Source organism: Amblyomma mixtum, chromosome 1 (genome assembly GCF_055824585.1).
Source record: "Amblyomma mixtum isolate Tamu chromosome 1, ASM5582458v1, whole genome shotgun sequence".
Lineage (NCBI taxonomy): Eukaryota > Metazoa > Arthropoda > Arachnida > Ixodida > Ixodidae > Amblyomma > Amblyomma mixtum.
This window is the reverse complement of record NC_143012.1, coordinates 176456195-176473550: the sequence shown is the minus strand read 5'-3', so window position 1 is coordinate 176473550 and position 17356 is coordinate 176456195. Positions and strand designations below refer to the sequence as shown.

The 17356-nt window shown below is 47.1% G+C and overlaps 2 protein-coding genes across 5 annotated transcripts in view; one reads left to right on the top strand and one right to left on the bottom strand.

Moving 5' to 3' along the window:
- The window catches only part of LOC149370012 (U-scoloptoxin(01)-Cw1a-like), a 37330-nt gene extending 20306 nt beyond the window's left edge, over nt 1-17024 (top strand). For 2 of the 4 annotated variants that reach the window (XM_089580627.1, XM_089580636.1), the window contains 4 exons: nt 6749-6951; nt 8759-8799; nt 15195-15220; nt 16576-17024. In XM_089580627.1, coding sequence (XP_089436753.1) covers nt 6749-6951; nt 8759-8799; nt 15195-15220; nt 16576-16959 — 654 coding nt within the window. In that variant the 3' untranslated portion in view covers nt 16960-17024. The remainder of the gene's footprint in view (nt 1-6748; nt 6952-8758; nt 8800-15194; nt 15221-16575) is intronic. The other 2 variants (XM_089580645.1, XM_089580654.1) reach the window with 1 other exon arrangement.
- On the bottom strand, nt 10033-12863 carry LOC149370013 (uncharacterized). Its single transcript, XM_089567486.1, has 3 exons — nt 12723-12863; nt 11503-11634; nt 10033-11036 (listed from the first exon to the last, which is right to left on the bottom strand). Exons 1-3 carry the CDS (start codon nt 12861-12863, stop codon nt 10173-10175), a joined length of 1137 nt encoding a protein of 378 aa, XP_089423612.1. The 3' UTR covers nt 10033-10172.
- Nucleotides 17025-17356: the final 332 nt, after the last annotated feature.

The following is a 17356-nucleotide window of genomic DNA, read 5'->3' as shown; positions in this document are numbered from 1 at the left end:
ATGTAGAACTGTCGATTTTATTTTTTTACAAAATCGTTGCACCGAACTATTGCAGTAGGTTGCTTCACTCAGACGCTATGTAGGCAATTGCGCAATGAGGAAGTTGCAGCTTTTTCTGTGAGTGTGCCCATCACACGGTGATCTTTTTTTATTAATATGAATCCAGCACTACTCATATCCTGTGCTAGAGGTGTTTTCATTTTACGCACAGCCGCCGCGGTGGTTCAGTAGTTACGGTGAGAGAGAGAGAGAGAGAGACTCTTTAATGAAGAGCAGAGAATTTAGCCGGCGTTTAAAAATCGCTGGCATGCTACTCTGCGTAGGGAGGGGAATTTGGGAGATAAAGACAGAAGGAGAGCAGAGTGGAAGAGGTAAAAAAAAAACGAAGATAAAATGCGGCCATGAAATGGGTACTAAGGATGCAATGGCGAGTATTGATGTAACCTAGTAACCTATGGAGTGATGGAGTGCATAGTCCGTCAAATGGGCTGACGAAGTTCACTGCATGAAGAATGCATGAAGGTGACGTGCAAGTGAATTTAAAGCTTATCGAGATGTCCAATGTCTTTTAAATATGTGAATAGAAAAGTCATTGCAAGTCTCTGTTGCCTAAGGCAGGCTAAGGGACCTAAAACTTTGCCCATTGTAAGGGGCACTGAGCAGAGCTTCTGCATGCAATGTGCGTAGTACGCACGCTCGTTAGCATATGCAGGGCACTCAAGCAAGATATGCTCTTCCAAAAAAAAAAACCCCGAAAGACGAGGGTTTGTTCCCTGCCGCAGCGGTCGAATTTCGATGTAGACGATATTCTAGAGGCCCGTGGTACTGTGCGATGTCAGTGCACGTTAAAGAACCCCAGGTGGTCGAAATTTCCGGAGCCCTCCACTACGGCGTCCCTCATAGCCTGAGTCGCTTTGGGATGTTAAACCCCCATAAACCAGCCATTTTATGCACTGGAAAAAGAAAATAATATTCCTCAAAGTTATCAGCTTGGTAGCACCTGCTTCGTGATAGGCACGTTGCTTGAATTTGTTATTTTGTTTTGTGTTTGTAGTCCTCTTTTCAGGTTCGAAAAATTGATAAGTGATTTGCGCGAACCTCACAGTGCCCATATTAAAATCGCACCAAATAAAATCTAGCGGCGATTTTCCACCGCTGCAAATTCCGCATAGTCAAAAATGTGTTCAAAGCGCCTTGGTGGAGCTAAAACGCATACTTCCCGCCAATGGCGCATCGATCTGCACTCAGCAGTGCGAAGGCGCATTCGCAGATTTTTCACTAGTGTTTAGGCCTAAAAATTCTGCGCGCCGCCTTAGTTGTTAGCTTGCATGAAAAAAATTGCTTTGCCTATGAACTAGCACGCTCACGGGCTTTTTTAAAGCAGTTCGGGCGGCATCCTGAATATGAACTGTGGAAAACAGTACGATCGCATGCTCTCATGCTTTTGCCAGCTTTGAATATGCAGTTGTAGAAAAATTGCAGAAAGCGATGCCTTGAGAGGAGTACTTGGCAGCGTGGAACAAATATTGAAAAATTTTGAATGAGAATAAAGCTCTTTGCTCTTTCTGAGCTGCAACCGGATTTCTGAGCTGGCACTGCATCCCTCGCCGTCATGACTAGATATCAGTTTGAATATTCTTGCACCGCCTGGGATGGGTTGTAAATGATGATAGCCGCATTCTTCAAAGGGTCTCGTCCAGGTGATGCCACGCCACACAAAACCGATATTCTGCCTCAACCCTCGTGTGAGGGCAGAACAACCCAGACGTGCACACGCTCACGAGCCACTGGCACAGGCCTGTAAGCTTGGTGTCTCCCGAGTCAAACTGAACTTCGTTTCAATGTCTCATCCGTGTCAAACACAACTCAACATCTGCGAAGCCACTCAGGCACGAGCGCACGCACCCTGGAACCCCTTTCCGAAGCCCAGGACAGCCCGCACTTCCATTTTTCTGATTTTAGCCCGAAGTTAGGACGCGCACAAACGTAACCATGATATTTTAATCACTTCCACTTTAGAGGCCATCGTGGCTTTCGAGCGATGAGGAGATGGAATCGGTGTAACACATAGGGCTACGTGCTACTACCGCCAGCAACCTGATCTGGCTCAGCGGTTATAGTGCTCGGCTGCTGACCCAAAAGACGCGGGTTTGATCCCGGCCGCGGCGGCTAGAATTTCTTTGGAGGAGAAATTCTAGAGGCCCGTGTACTGTGCGATGTCAGTGCACGTTAAAGAACCCCAGGTGGTCGAAATTTCCGGATCCCTCCACTACGGCGTCTCTCAAAGCCTTAGTCGCTTTGGGACGTTAAACCCCATAAACCAAACCAAACCTGATCTGTGCCGTGATTGCAGAGCGTTCGAAGGCCCGCACAGCGTGTTTCCGCTCCAGGCGGGCCGGTTCCTTTAACGTGCGTGCGTGTAGCTACATACTGTTCTGTCGGAAAGTTTCGCTAAGTTCGCTTCATGTCCACGCGATAGCGTTAAAGGCTTCGTTCACAAGAAAATTTGGGGTCGGCGTTGGCGTTGTGAGAGAAAAATCACGAGCAAGGCTTTGGCAGGTGGTCCCCGGAGAGCAACCTTGGAGGCAGGTGGGCCACCTAGGTCACGTGACCTTGCGGCGTCATCACAACCTGCCCTGCGGATAGTGGCAGTTAAACGACTGGTCGCTCGGGAAGAGCAACCTGGGCCGCACAAGGCCCGCCGGCGGGAGCACCTGTCATCTCAGGGCAGTGGCGCATCGCTTAACCACTGCACTATTGCGCCAGGAGTCGTATGATGAGAGATCTATGTCTATAAAGTAGAAAATGACCTTCTGCATATACCAGAAGTAACCCATTACGCTATCGCGTATTACCCTTAAGGAGGAGCTTAAGCGTCCCATCCTATTATTTTTCGCGTCCCAGTTGGGTGTCATATTTACCTCAGGTTCACCGTCGTTCTCGGGAGATGTTCGCCTGAGTTTTCCGAGAACGGAAGCTGAAAGCAGTCCACGCTTTAAAACAGGCTCGTCGCTCCTTTTCTTTGAAATGATTGCCGCCGCCGCGGTGGCTCAGTGGCTATGGTGCTCGGCTGCTGTCCTGAAAGACGCGGGTTCGATCCCGGCCGCGGCGGCTGGAATTTCTTTGGAGGAGAAATTCGAGAGGCCCGTGTACTGTGCGATGTCAGTGCACGTTAAAGAACCCCAGGTGGTCGAAATTTCCGGAGCCCTTCACTACGGCGTCTCTCATAGCCTCAGTCGCTTTGGGACGTTAAACCCCATAAACCAAACCAAACCAAATGATTGCCCTCGCTAAATTATCTGTAATGTCAGAATGCCTGGAATGCTTAGGCAGCTGCACGCAGAGTACACATTTATTTGTGGAAACGAAAAAGTCAGAAGAAAAATGCGCATTACCAATTGTGACCGTCAGCCATGACGGTCCTGCCGCACTGTACTGAAATGACTGCACTGCTGCGTGCCCTGCGCGCGTCTTCGAGCGAAAAAGCCACGCGCGCTCCAGATACGCGCTAATGCGGGCTATGGCTGCGTTCACCACTTGCCAGAAAACTCAAACCAGCCACAGCCAATTTGATGCTTTCAGTGTTTAGCATGAATTTGTCCGGGGTATTCTACCGCATTGCCGTGGCGATCGAATATAAGTAGCTCTTTCTGGCGACAAAGGAGAACTCAGGTCATCGTCATCACCACCATCAGCCTGAGTACGCCAACTGCAGAGCAAAGGCTTCTTCTATATCTCTAAAATTAGCCCTGTCCTCCGTATGCGTAGGAATATGCTTTTAAATTCATGGTGTATTCAGCTTCGATAACATTTTGCTTTGAAATCAGCCCGTGGATACTGTTCGGTCTCATAAAGCTGCATTTTTTTTTCGTTCACAGCCCAGGAACAAGAAACATGCACTTGGCATGCATGCGAACATGCCTCAGAATATCATATGGCGTTACAAGGTCCCATTTAGCTTAGACAGCCACTCCAGACAGCTTCAATAAGTGCAAGAGCCTAAAACTTTCTGTTGATTCACAAAATTCCATGCAGCGAGGAACACGCGTGGTATACTCAAGAAAGCCATCAGTTAAACCGATTCTGAGACCTTCAAGACTAATATTCTCTTTCTTCTTTTACTCCCACCTTCCTCTCTTCCCTTACGGCGTGTTTCAAGTGGCCACCGAGATACGCGAGACAGACACTGCGACATTTCCATTCCTCAAAAACCAATTTACCAAGACTGACCCAAAGAGGCGACTGGATATTTCAGTGCATGTGAACATGCATCAGAAATTGACACTTTCTTACACAATGTGACTTGGCTGAAAATTTTAAAAGTAAATTTTTTCGGTTATTCGTGCTCACGGAACACGAAGGCTTTAAGCAAGAGTTATTTTAGTGCCATATGTTAAGGAAATGAAAAATGAAAATTGGTTTTTGAGAAAAGGAAATGGCCCAGTATCTGTCTCTGATATGTCGGCGGAGACCTGAACCGCGCCGTAAGGGAAGGGAGGAAGGTGGGAGTGAAAGAAGAAAGAGAGAAAGAGATGTCGTAGTGGAGGTCTCCGGAATAATTTCGACCACCTGGGGATCTTTAACCTGCACTGGCATCGCACAGCACACGGGCGCCTTTTTGCATTCGACGGTCGGGTTCGAACCCAGGGGCTCTGGCTCAGCAAATGAGCGCCTCAACCACTAAGCCACTGCTGCGGGCCCATGTTGAGGGCCCTTAATGGTTTCCCCTACGGTACGCGAAAGCTCCAATGAGTTTGCCTACTTCCCAAATTTTTATGTGGGCACAGGACGAGCAAATACGAGAGGCACCAGGCATTAAAAAAGAGATGCTTTTTTAATCCTTTTTCTTGGTCACGTGTAGCGACAAGGTCGAAATTTTTAGAGCTCTTTTTTGAATTTTTGTCACTCTACTTTGTTTTTGATAATTAGGCTCTAACACACTACGTTTCTAGCTTTTAGAAGATATATTACACTTAGCTATTCGCGAATTCACAAATGCTGTTTTCATTTTTTTTTTTTGGCGGTCGCGTCGAGTGGGAAGGTTCTAATTTTCAGATGCTTCATTCGCATTTTTCTCAAAACAGAATTTTTGGATGTTCATGTACCCTTTTCTAAGGAACTATTATGCGTAAGCACACAAAATTTCTCGCAGATGTTAACCAATGTCATTTAAATAACTGGTACCGGAATCAATATCCTAAGCTTATTCGTATTTTTCTGTCTAAAAATAGCCAGTCATAGGTGACAATTTATTGTATCGACAAAAAAAACAATTAATCTAGTTTTTTTTTTCGAATTGCAAAATTTTGGGATAAGTTGTGTAACGATTCTGTTGCTGCTCTCGTACAAAATTTCAACACTTTGCACTTAGTAGATTTTGAGAAAGAGGTACAGTCCCCGTCAAAAGTATACAGCCTAATAGGTTTGCTTCTAAACTATTTCGCGCAGCTCCCTAGCACATATAGCAGTCCATAGCTTGGCAGGATTGAAGAATGGAAGCCATTTATGGTTCGAGAGATTATGGTCGCCTAGGATGCATAACTAAGGGCGCGGCAGGCCCCGTAAGCAAACCCCTTGCGCTGTAAACTTTTGACGGGGGCTGTACATAATTAGAAAAAAAAAACAATATTAATAATGGTACAAAAGAAATTTAATCTAGTTTTGAGCTCTATGCAAGCAGCATTTATCTTTAAGAGTCCTTTCAAATTTTATAGCCATAGCTTTGTTTTACCTGCTGTACAGCGAACTTTTGAAAACGATTTTCAAAGCCTGAACGCACTTAGAGTCAAGCATTAAGAATTTCATATTATCTCTTCTCTTCTATCTTAACCGAATTATGGTTATGAAATACAGACTGAGACTGATACTAAGAGTTCGACTGCACTCTGAATGAGTGAACTGCGTAAGCAACCCTCCGACAAACCAGCGTTCGGTAGAGTTGCGCGCTTTGAATGCTTCTTGCTGATAATGCGGCTGCGTAGCACGTGTTTGGCTTTTTTTAGTTTTTGGCTTTCGCTGCACATGCACGAACGTTCGGTATATATGCAAGCACTGTCTCTGGCACTACTAAAGAAGGTGTTAGTAGCACCTTAGGTTATTAAATAGTTGTCTGCCTTTGTCCTGTCTATGTATAGTGTTCTTTCAAGCATAAAAAAAATCAGACTGAGCAGTTCTTTTGGTGAGGGGTAAAGTGTAATTTTAATGAATTTGAGAGTCGCATTATTGTTCATGGTGCGGACTTTCGCTGAGAAAATGCAAGAAGGTTTTTAAAATGCAAATGCAAAGGGACTAAACCTCTGTGCAGAGCTACAAAATCATCACTACCAGCTTTCTAAGTCATGGGGTTATGCACGTTTTTTTTAGATCCCTGTTGTATCTTAGTTAAAACTGAAATGTTACGAGGCACTAGAACTCAAGACTATCCATTTTTACCCGTAAAGGACGGGCTGAACTTTCAAACATACATGGATTACGTGTTCTACAGCAGTTTGGCCGAAGACATTAATACGTGTCCCACTATACGCGCAAAGAGGGAAAGAATGCAGCTGCTACCGCAGTTAGAAATGCGGCTGTCTGAGAGATAATTACAAATAATCACAAAAGATCGTGTCCGCTACGCCTGGCGACTACGTGCGAGTTTTTTTACAAGCGCCGCATTTCGAAATCGCTTTCTATCGGCAAGAATTTGTCCTCCTCGCATAATGGCTCTGACTTGCGGCCTCACAACTGGCCCCCTTATTTCCTTCAGCGGCCCGTTAGTATGTGTGGCGTGCGGATTTTCTTCGCCTATCGCATCGGCTGGATGATGCGGCGCAAAGGTGGCGGAGGGGCAAGGCGAGAAGATACCGGACACTCGAAGGAGAGGGAGTGGGAGACATCGACAGGTATAAGAAGCACCACCGGACGTACTGGAGACTGCGTTGCTAGCTCGTTCGGACTCCAGTTCACCAGGTGAGTGGTCCGATCAGAAGAAATGCTAGGGTCAGCCTAGCTGCGAACATGTACTACAGGCGCACGCGAATAACTAGCTAAGCTCAGGAATGGTCATTTAGAAAGAAACATACAATGGGGGATTGAACAAGCTAAATCCACAATCGGTTCTTGGATATGAGAAGAATAGTCGATTCGAATCTTCAGCTCTTTTAGTAGCTTATAGCTGCGTCGTTAGTGAGACTTTAGGGGAACTCCGAGCGTGGTTGGACTGCCCTGGCCAGACCTACCATTGTGTTTATTCAATACGACCTGATAAATCTCTCGTTCCGTCGGATGCACTTCATTGCTCAAGGAATTAATTTCCACCCGTTATAGACTTATTTGGTGCCCTCTCTATACAGCCGTGGCTAATTCTCATAATTCACGCAGGGTGCTCCTCACAGCAACTATTTGTTTGCAGTTGCAAGACTGATAGCTACTGTACTGTATCAACCAAAAACAGCGAAACCAATCACATTTTCCTGTAGACGTGAGCTTTAATTTCGCCGATCTCATGCTAATCAGAGTACGACTTTTTCGACGCTGCGTAGAGTCTTAAGAATCACCAGAGGGTACCTTTAAAGTTCCCCTCCTCATTTTAGCCTTGGTACGAGATCATAAAGGACTGAATTTGCTGATATTATAAATGGACCCAAGGCGACCTCAGTTAGTATTCGCTGCTTTTTAAATCGTACTGAACGAGTGGTTTGATGTAACACTTCCCTCGTTGAGTCGGAAAGTGCGTGAATCTATAGTTTCCCGCTGCATTTTGAAGAATAGTCTTCTGCAATTTTAAGCAGGCTTTCTTTTAGTTATTCGACGCGGGGATTTTCGCTTTTACCCGAGAACAACGTACGCCTATGGGGCGCTCATTTTTTCCCAAGCATGGTGGGAAATAGAACACATTTTTTGTTAAAATTCACCAATTGAAAGTGAATAGCTCCTCGTACCCCTGTATAAAGTGGCATATTTAACTTCACTGCGCGGAGTAAGTAAGAGCTGTTAATTTCGTTTTAGGAACGAAATCTTCGAAGCACGTACGCAATAAATGAGATCTGAAGGTATGTAGGAACAGTCTGGTGCGGGATAGGAGTATCAGTGGTAAAATTCTTCTCAGAAATCGGCGTAGCGCGGGTGATGCTCAAGATGATCAACGCAGGGAATATTGCTAGGTTCCAAATAAATACGGGCACCCCACTGGTTTTACAGGTATAAAACGGACGGAAAAGACGCCTAAGAGTAACTCCGAGTAAGCCGTTAGCCCTACGTGCCAGTGAAACAGTGTGCTGGCGAACGCCGTTCTGTTTGTGCAAAATTCATGCAGTGTTTGCGGCGTTACCGGCTGAATGCATCGGCGCGATTCACAAGCTTCTCGTCCGTATTTTTTGTTCTGAGATACTTCAAGAGGAGCAGCATTGTTGTATAGCACGCATTCAACTTTGAATTTCACTACTAGTTCAAAAAATGCAGACTTCAACGAAGGTAGGCAGGTCATTTAGCAATATGCCGGTTTGGTTTACATTCTCATGTTCGTGAAGTACTTCCAGAGTGAAGAGGCAGGTCGTTTATGTCTTCTTGTAGGACAGCTGGGGGCGAAAAAAAGAAAGAAAATATCACATTGAGGAGAAGGTAGTTCCTCACATTCTTTGTCGAGATCCGTCGTTTCAAGATTCGCCGCGTTTTTGGGCAACTAAACCAGCCACGCGCTAAGTGGTCTCCGTAAATTATGTGCATTAAGCCCGGAAATTGAGCATTCAACCAAATGTATTGTATTAACCTGTTCCAGTGAACCAGTCACCATGAAGGCTGTCGCTTGCCTCCTTCTCGGTAAGTACAACGGCCACCAGCATTTTTATGTTTTTTTTTGTTAGAACACGGGAATCACCTAGTGAAGTTGATTACATTGAAATCACAAACTTAAAACATATACAGTAATGCTGTGGCGCCTAATTTATTGCCGATGGTTGTCTCGAATGCAGAGATATGTTTAATAGGTGTGGTAGATGAAGGGAAGTGGCGGCATCATGAGTTAGTTCATTGAATATAAAGTTGAAAGTTATAATAACTTTAGCTGCCGACCATGCCAAGCTTTGATTAATGGCCACAGCGAAGTGAGATATGCGATGGAAGTAAAAGCAAGAAGCCGCTAGCGGTCGAGTGAAACTGAAAAACTAATTCGATACACACAGACGTAATAAAAATTGGCACAGAGAAAGGTCAAGTTATGATCAGACACTATTACAGTGGCACCTGCAGTAGCGCAGTTATTTGATGTTGAGAAAAATTTCGCTGCGAAATAGAATAGTTTGTGCATGAAACGCGCAGTGTTTCAATAATAGGAACGCAGTTCGTAAAACACCTCAAAGAATTGTCCCAGATTAAAGTACGCAGAAGCCTGCCATAGCGGTAGCTAAAACCAATAATGCTGCATGACCGACATTCCTCACAGAACTGGTCATGTGACGACTTCACAAGTGAGGAGCCTTCAAAATAACTTACCCACCCATGAGGTTCTTGTCGAGGCTGCAAGCCTCTGCTGGCAACTAACTTGTGTTACAGATTTGTGGGGCAGTGATGAGCTAGCCATAATTCCTGTTTCTTACTGCCGCCTTAGTAAGACTTTGGCTAGAAAAGTGATTTTTCCTTTCTTCACCCGAAGCTAAAGGAACACTGACATATCAGTTATCCCTGAAATGAAAATGCGGTGCGCTCCACTCCTATGCAGCAGTGAAAAAAGCATTTTTTTTTTCATCAGGGATAGCCAGTCAATATCATCTACTTTCAGACAGCACTTCAAAACTACCGCAATAACGATTACCAGTAAAAAGGGAAATTCTGAGCTTTTTGCAATCAGGGAAGCAACCTGATGAAATCCCGCAGAGGCGGCTACCGAACGGCACCAGACTGCAGGATTAGGCATTTGCCCAGAGTTGCTGGTGTACAGTTTTACCTCCTCTCATAGGTACCAGATAACTGACCGCACGTTCATGCCTGTATCCGAGTTGGAAAGAACGTGGCAACAGCATGATGTCCAGAACAAGAAGAGCGTGTGTTTATTGAAGCGTGCCGATTATATAGCCCGCTAGTGATAACAGGCAGCTCGCACCGCGCATGTCAGCGACAGAGACGCACCGTCATATACGTGCCTGATACATCTTTTCGCGGGAACAAACAAAAACAGTTGCAGCAACAGGGATTAGTTAAGCGCACTGATTAAATTCCTCGTCATAGCAAAGGCGTTGCGGGGCCCTCCTGTTCCGGTACGATCTCCTTAATGCTGGTGGCTGCACGGCACCCGGAGGCGAGCTTCCCGCTGTATTGGCCGCGCACGGTGGTTCCCCAGCAGTGCTTTGTGGCCCTCCCGAGGCCTGCGATGCGAGGCAGGTACCAGGCGACGAAGGCGAGGCAGGTACCCGGGGGTTGTCGATTGGCCCACTTGTGTCGCCACCGTCGTCACTGCTCGTCTCGGCATACCGCTCTCGCGTCTCTGCGAGATGTCGCCGGTTACGTCGCAGAATTCTTCCATCTTCCGTTAGAAGCTGGTACGACCTTGGAGCCGGAGCGCTTACTACCCTCGCCTTCCGAGCCCACGTTGTAGTTCCTCGCAGCCTTACCACGTCGCCTCGAGAAAGCTTCGGCAACGGTTTGCCCTGCGTTTTCTGGCGATGCTTCTCTACCTTGCTGCGCGGCACTTCTTCAAAGTCGGGAAGGTTGGCTCGCAGGCGTTGCCCTTGCAAAAGTTCCCCCGGGGATCGGCCGTCTTCGAGTGGTGTTGATCGATAGGCCAGCAGGCCTTGCCAGAAATCATCCCCGGAATCCTGGGTTTTCTTCAAGATGCGTTTGACCACCTGCACACCTTTTTCAGCCAAACCATTTGACTGAGGGTAATGGGGACTCGAAGTCACATGTGTAAAGTCATAGTTCTGTGCAAACACGGCAAACTCGTGGCTCGAAAATTGAGGACCATTGTCCGTGCACACTTCTAGTGGCACGCCATATCTTGCGAAGATAGCGCTGAGTGCAGCAATTGTAGCCCTTGCACTAGTGTCCTGAAGTCTGCACCTCTGGGAAGTTAGAAAATGCATCGTAAGCAACCAGGTACGAGTCTGCAGCAAAGAAAAAGATGTCCACTCCCACCCGGTACCATGCACATCGGGGAGTTGGCCGCATGAGGAGCGGTTCTTTTCCGTGCGCGTAAGCGAATTTCCTGCAGGTTGGACAGCTAGCTGCCAGAGAAACAATCTCACTGTTAAGGCCCGGCCAGAAAACAAGACGACGTGCCCTCTCTTTACATTTTTGCATGCCAAGGTGTCCCGCATGAATTCTAGACAGAATTTTCTTTCGCATGCTCTTTGGTACGACCACTTTGGAGCCTTTAAAAACTATTTCATTAACCACAGAAAGGTCTTGTGTAAAAGGCTTGAGTTCACCCTCCACTGGTTGGCCCCTTGACAGACTTTGCATCACGGCTTGCAGACAGTCGTCGCACGCCGTTTCTCTCTGCAGTTCGCGCTGCGTCGTTGACGTCACCATATAACCCAGGGATTCGACTGCGTGAATTTCCACTTCATCCATGCCTGTGTCTTGGTGGCTGCTGCTGTTGCCATCAGCTGTGGATCGTGATAACATATCTGCTAGAACCAAGTTCTTGCCGGGAATGTACTGCAAACAGAAGTCATACATAAACAAGCGCAAAAAAATCTTTGCAGTCGAGGTGGCATGTCATCGATTGCCTTTTCCGCAATTGATAAGAGTGGCTTATGGTCAGTTTCTATTAGCAGTTGTCGCCCGTAGACAAACTGATGGAACTTTTCGCAACCAAAGCAAATGCCAAGGGCCTCCTTTTCGATTTGAGCATACCTCTGCTCTGCTTGTGTTAACACACGGGACGCGTATGCCACGGGTCGCCATTCATCAGAATGACGTTGCAGAAGGGCCGCCCCTACCCCGTTCCGCGAAGCGTCGCATGTAATCTTTGTGTCCCTTCGAGCATCAAAGATTGCGAGCACGGGAGCGGTAGTCAAAACTTGCGTTACGCTTTTCCACTCTCTAGCATGGTTTTCAGTCCATTGAAAATCGGAGCGACATTTGATAAGATCCCTTAATAACGCCGTTCTTTCCGACAGCCGCGGCACGAATTTTCCAAAATAGTTGAGGACACCCAGCATACGTTGAACCTCTGCTTTGCTTGTTGGTTCTGGCATGTCAATCATTGTTTTAACGAGCTGTGCGTCAGGAGATATGCCATTTCCGGTTATTAAGTCACCGAGGAACTTTACTTCTGTCACATTGAACTTGCACTTCTGCGCATTGAAAGTCAACCCCGCTTCTTCGACCGCTTTCAGGACAGCTACTAGTCTGTCATCGTGCTCTTGTCTCGTTGAGCCCCACACCAGAATGTCATCAATATATACTAGCACGCCTGGCAGCCTGTCTAGAACTTGCGTCATTGTTTGGTGAAACACTTCCGGTGCAGATGATATTCCAAACGGCAACCGCAAAAATCGGTACCTCCCAAAAGGTGACGAGAAAGTACATATCTTTGATGTTTTTTCGTCTAGCGGTATCTGGTGGTACCCCGAGTTAGCATCCAAGCAACTGAAGTACTTCGCGCCCGCCAACTTAGCTTCCATGTCTTCTCGTCTCGGGAGGGGAAAATGCTGCCTCTTAATGTGCCGATTGATCTGCCTGGGATCCAAACAAACTCGCAAACCGCCATCTTTTTTCTTGACGACAACCAGTGGACTTACCCAGTCAGTAGGCTCATTCACTTTCACAATGATGTTGGCTCGTTCCATTCTTTCGAGTTCCTTTTTGAGAGGCTCCTCCAACGCCAAAGGCACCCGGCGGGCTGGCTGCACGACCGGTACTGCTCCAGGTTCCAGGACCATGTGATATGGCTGCTTCAAGCAACCAAGTCCTTCGAAAATATGCCTATAATTCTTCAGAGAACCATGTTTAGGAGGCGTATTTATAACATTCACGGCACGCTGAACCAGTCCCAAAGCTTCACTGGCGTCCAGTCCGAGTATAGGCTGACGACCGTTTTTCACAATGAAAAGCTTCACTACCGTGTGGGAATTTCCAACGCGTACAGTTGCCGACACTGTCCCAAAGCACGTAATAACGCCGCCGTTATATGCCCGTAGTACTGTGCTCGTCGGAGTTAGTGCTCCAGCTGATGGCAGCTTTCGATAGACTGAAAACGGTAAGAGGCTCGCTTGCGCCCCTGTGTCTATTTTGAAGGCAATTTCCTGACCGCCGACTTCAGCATTTACAGTCCACTCATTCGTGCCACTTTTAATTCCTACGTCTAGTACGTCAAAATCGTTCTCCGGAAGTGTGTCGACTTCGCTCACTTCTTTTGACTTCCTACAGCAGACAGCAAAGTGGTGAAACCTACCACACACGTAGCACCTTTTACCAAATGCTGGGCATTGCTTCGGTTTGTGCTTGCGATTACACTTTCTACACTGCCATTGCTCCCCGTCGCACTTGGGCTCTTTACTCTGTGCATGCTGCAAGTCTGTGCGCCGCCTTGAAACAAAATCCACACAACTCTCTTCTTTACGCCACACCTCTTTTTGCTGTGCTACTGATTCTGCAATTTTGCACATCTCCTCCGCTTTTGCTAACGTCAATCCTTTCTCTTGAAGCATCTTCTCCCGTAATCTAGGACTGTTGGTACCAAAGACGATCTGGTCTCTTACCATTGAGTCGTGTAACGTCCCAAAGTTACATTGTGAAGCTTGCTTCTTCAGGTCACGTAAAAATTTTTCGAATGGCTCTCCTTCCGCTTGGTTCCTCGTGCGAAAAAGGTACCGCTCATGCACCTCGTTGCTCACCTCTGTGCAGTAGGCGTCGAACTTTCCTATCAAGGTGCTGTAGTCATCCTTGTTCTCGCCCGACTCGAACTTAAAATTGTTGAACACATCGAGTGCCTCGTCCCCCGCGATGCTCAGCAGGAGCGCAGCTTTCGAAGCCTCACTTCTCGGTTGGTCCTTGACTGCCGACGCTTGCAGGAAAATCTCAAATTTCTGCTTGAAACGCTTCCATGATGCCGAGACACTCCCTGCCAGACGCAGCGGTTCCGGTGCGACCAGCCGTTCCATGCTTCGTCCGCCGTCGGTGTAGCTAGATCGTCTTAGCTACTTCTGACACCATGTATCCGAGTTGGAAAGAACGTGGCAACAGCATGATGTCCATAACAAGAAGAACGTGTGTTTATTGAAGCGTGCCGATTATATAGCCCGCTAGTGATAACAGGCAGCTCGCACCGCGCATGTCAGCGACAGAGACGCACCGTCATATACGTGCCTGATACACATGCCATTTTCCTTGGCTCTGAAGGGCCTAAATTTGTTGTGTCAACCAGCCAATACGCAGTTATATTTTCTCGAATTTATGCACTGCACAAAGACTCCTGCTTGTTAATAAAGAGAATATACTGCACATTGAGCACTCATTGAGCACTGAGAACTGATTGAGCACGAGTGCGTAAACTATGTCGTCAGTACACCTTCATCCCTCAGAGATACAGAACGTGTGATACGCAGGACGTTACATCGCGAAAAAAAAGGAAAAAAGAATTAGCCAGCTGGAGATTTTGAACTCATGCATTAAACGAGGTGCCGTGGCCGCGTAGATCGCCAAGGCGGCGCACCTTAATGCTGTTCGCATTGTAGGGAATATACTGTCAGCGGCACTGCGTATTTCTTTCAAGAATAACAGAAACCAGATTTATTAGGTTTTTTACACCTGTGCTAAAACCTTATGAGGGTTTGTATAAAGAGGAGGTGAATATTTAATACGGGTCTCTATTATGCGGATTACGGAAGCTGAGTATATAAAAACGCGCAAGCTGCGATGGGAACGACTGAAAGTCTGTGATGTACCAAAAGGCACTCAGTGTTGCGCACTCACGAGGTATATTTTTTTATGCACTGCAATAAATACTACAGCCAACATAGCTAAACGCCGAACATATTTGTGCTTCGAGAGTGCACTTAAAACATTCTAACCTCATTATTTATTTCATTGTTACTCATTATGTTCTAGTCAAGCGCATGCAGAAATAAATTCCTAGCATATATAACATCATGAAGCATTGAATACATAGTTCAGCACATACAATGAAAAATTCGCGCTCATTTTTTTGTATATGTCTGTGATCGCGATTGAGAATTGGGAGTAAACGCCAATTTTCCACTTCTTTTTTCCAGCCGCCGTGGTCGCTGCTGCTCCACGGGTAAGTACTGCATTTATTCATGTCAGGATTGTCGTAAATGGCGTCGCCTTGCTGCCGTAATGTGTTAGACCTGAACACTTTCTTCTTTACGTGCTAGCTAATGAGAATATTATCTCTATCGTCTCATAAATGTACGCCCTTCATGATCACATAACCTAGGTGCACGGTCCAGTGTAGTACAGGAGATTTTCGACGATGTATACTAGAGGAGTGCGCGCTCAAAGAACTATAGTGAAGAGACAGAGGCGTTGAGATAGACGGCACAATTTGACGAACCCTATAAATGCCTTTGACGGCTCTTCAGCAGACGAGGAGCGCCGCTGCGTACAAGAGTTCACTAGAAGCCAGTTCAAAAACGAAAAAAAAAATCAATAGTTCTGCGTGGTCGGCGAACCGTCTCAGTGGCAAGCCTGGCAGTATGAGGTGACATGGATGTTGGTTCCGCTGGAACGAATACGAGCGTAGTCGGTAGTGAAGCGCCGCTGCAAATGTTTTGTTGCGAAAGCAACACTACTGAGCCCAGCTCGGCTCGTCACGTATGCTTGTGGTGGTGCGGCTACCAAAAAATCTTGTGCCGTTTCCTAGCAACCCGAGTTACTACCTGAGCTTACACGAGTTACTCGGGTAAGCTCGGGTAAGTTCGGACGAGCGTCGTGCCAGCTGCGCGAGAGGTTGCTCGGGAAGAGCAACATGGGTCGCAAAATCCCGACGGGTGGCTGGGATAGAAACAGCCACCTGACAGTGCAGTGGCGCATCGCTCAACCGCTGCGCCACTGCGCTGGTAGTGGTATATGAGGACTCACCGCCATCTATGAATCTTGAGTGGGAATTACCAATTCAGCATGCATGGACATTAACCGATGTTTAAGTGCTCCCTCCAATTGAAGAATGAACACCTGCTTCCGCAGTTGGTAGCAAGACAGTGCAAAAAGCACAACCACAAAGGAGGACAAGACACAAAACAGCGCTAAATTTGGACACGACGACTGAGGGAACACACAGAAAGAAGGACCCACTGTTCTAGAAATGAACTTCAATAAAACATGGTGCTGGGCTAGTTGGTTATTCATACTTGGTAGGAAGACAGCGCAAAAACGACAACCACAGCGGAGGACAAGACACAAAATAACGCTTCCCTGTGGTTGTCGTTTTTGCGCTGTCTTCCTGCCAAGTATGAATAACCAACTAGCCCAGCACCATATTTTATTTAAATGCTTCCGTAGGTGTACTAGGTTTAACAACGTTAAGCACCTATCAATTTTTTCTTTTTTTTTTCGTGAACCCACATCATATATACTTTTGTCCACGATACGTGACCGAACATCAATCGCGTGCACCGTGTTCATATTGCGCAGGCTCGCCGCCAGGCTGTCGCCCTCCCCGACGGCGTGGAGCTCCTGCTGGGCCGCGCCCTCAGCTCGTCCTTCCAGTGCCAGCGGGACGGCTACTACGCCGACCTGGAGACCGACTGCCGCGTGTTCCACGTGTGCCGCGGGGTGGCCAAGGAGGACGGCAACGTCGAGTTCGAGCACCACGCGTTCGCCTGCGGCAACCAGACCATCTTCAACCAGGCCTCCTTCACCTGCGCCTTCAGCGACGAGGCCGTGCCGTGCGCCAACGCCAAGGACTTCTTCTACCTCAACGACCACCTGTTCCAGGACAAGGACACCCCCATCCTGGGCGACGCTGACGCCGAGAAGGCCGCCGGATTCTACGCCGCCCGCACCGCCAGGGCCTGAAGCGGACACGGACGGACACGACGGAACGAATGAAGGATGAGAGGACGTGCTTGTACAGAGATACCATTAAACCAGACCTACATATAAGCTGTGTGCGTTTGTGCTTAGCATTCAGCAGCGGACAACGCAAACAAGGCGTCATTTTCACAGACTACTGTAAGAATGCCATTTTAAAACATGCCACTTTCTAGCCAGTGAACATGAGAATGAGATTTATTGGCAGCATTCGAGGCAACAACAACAACGAAATGCAAATGTGACACTGGGATAGCCGAAGAAAGCTGCCTCAATCAAAACTTGACAAAGCCTTGACGTATATGCAGCACTTCAGTTTCAAATACAGGCTGCTCATGTTCGATCCTGGCCAACGAGGCAATATTTCGATGGAAGCGAAATA

Excerpts from the sequence above, each read along its gene's own strand:
- LOC149370013 (XM_089567486.1), bottom strand. The coding sequence starts at position 12,863 with ATGGTCCTGGAACCTGGAGCAGTACCGGTCGTGCAGCCAGCCCGCCGG. Across the intron at positions 11,635-12,722 it reads TGAATGAGCCTACTGACTGG|TACATTCCCGGCAAGAACTT; the intron begins GTAAGTCCACTG and ends TTCTGTTTGCAG. Across the intron at positions 11,037-11,502 it reads TCGAATCCCTGGGTTATATG|AGGTGCAGACTTCAGGACAC; the intron begins GTGACGTCAACG and ends CTAACTTCCCAG.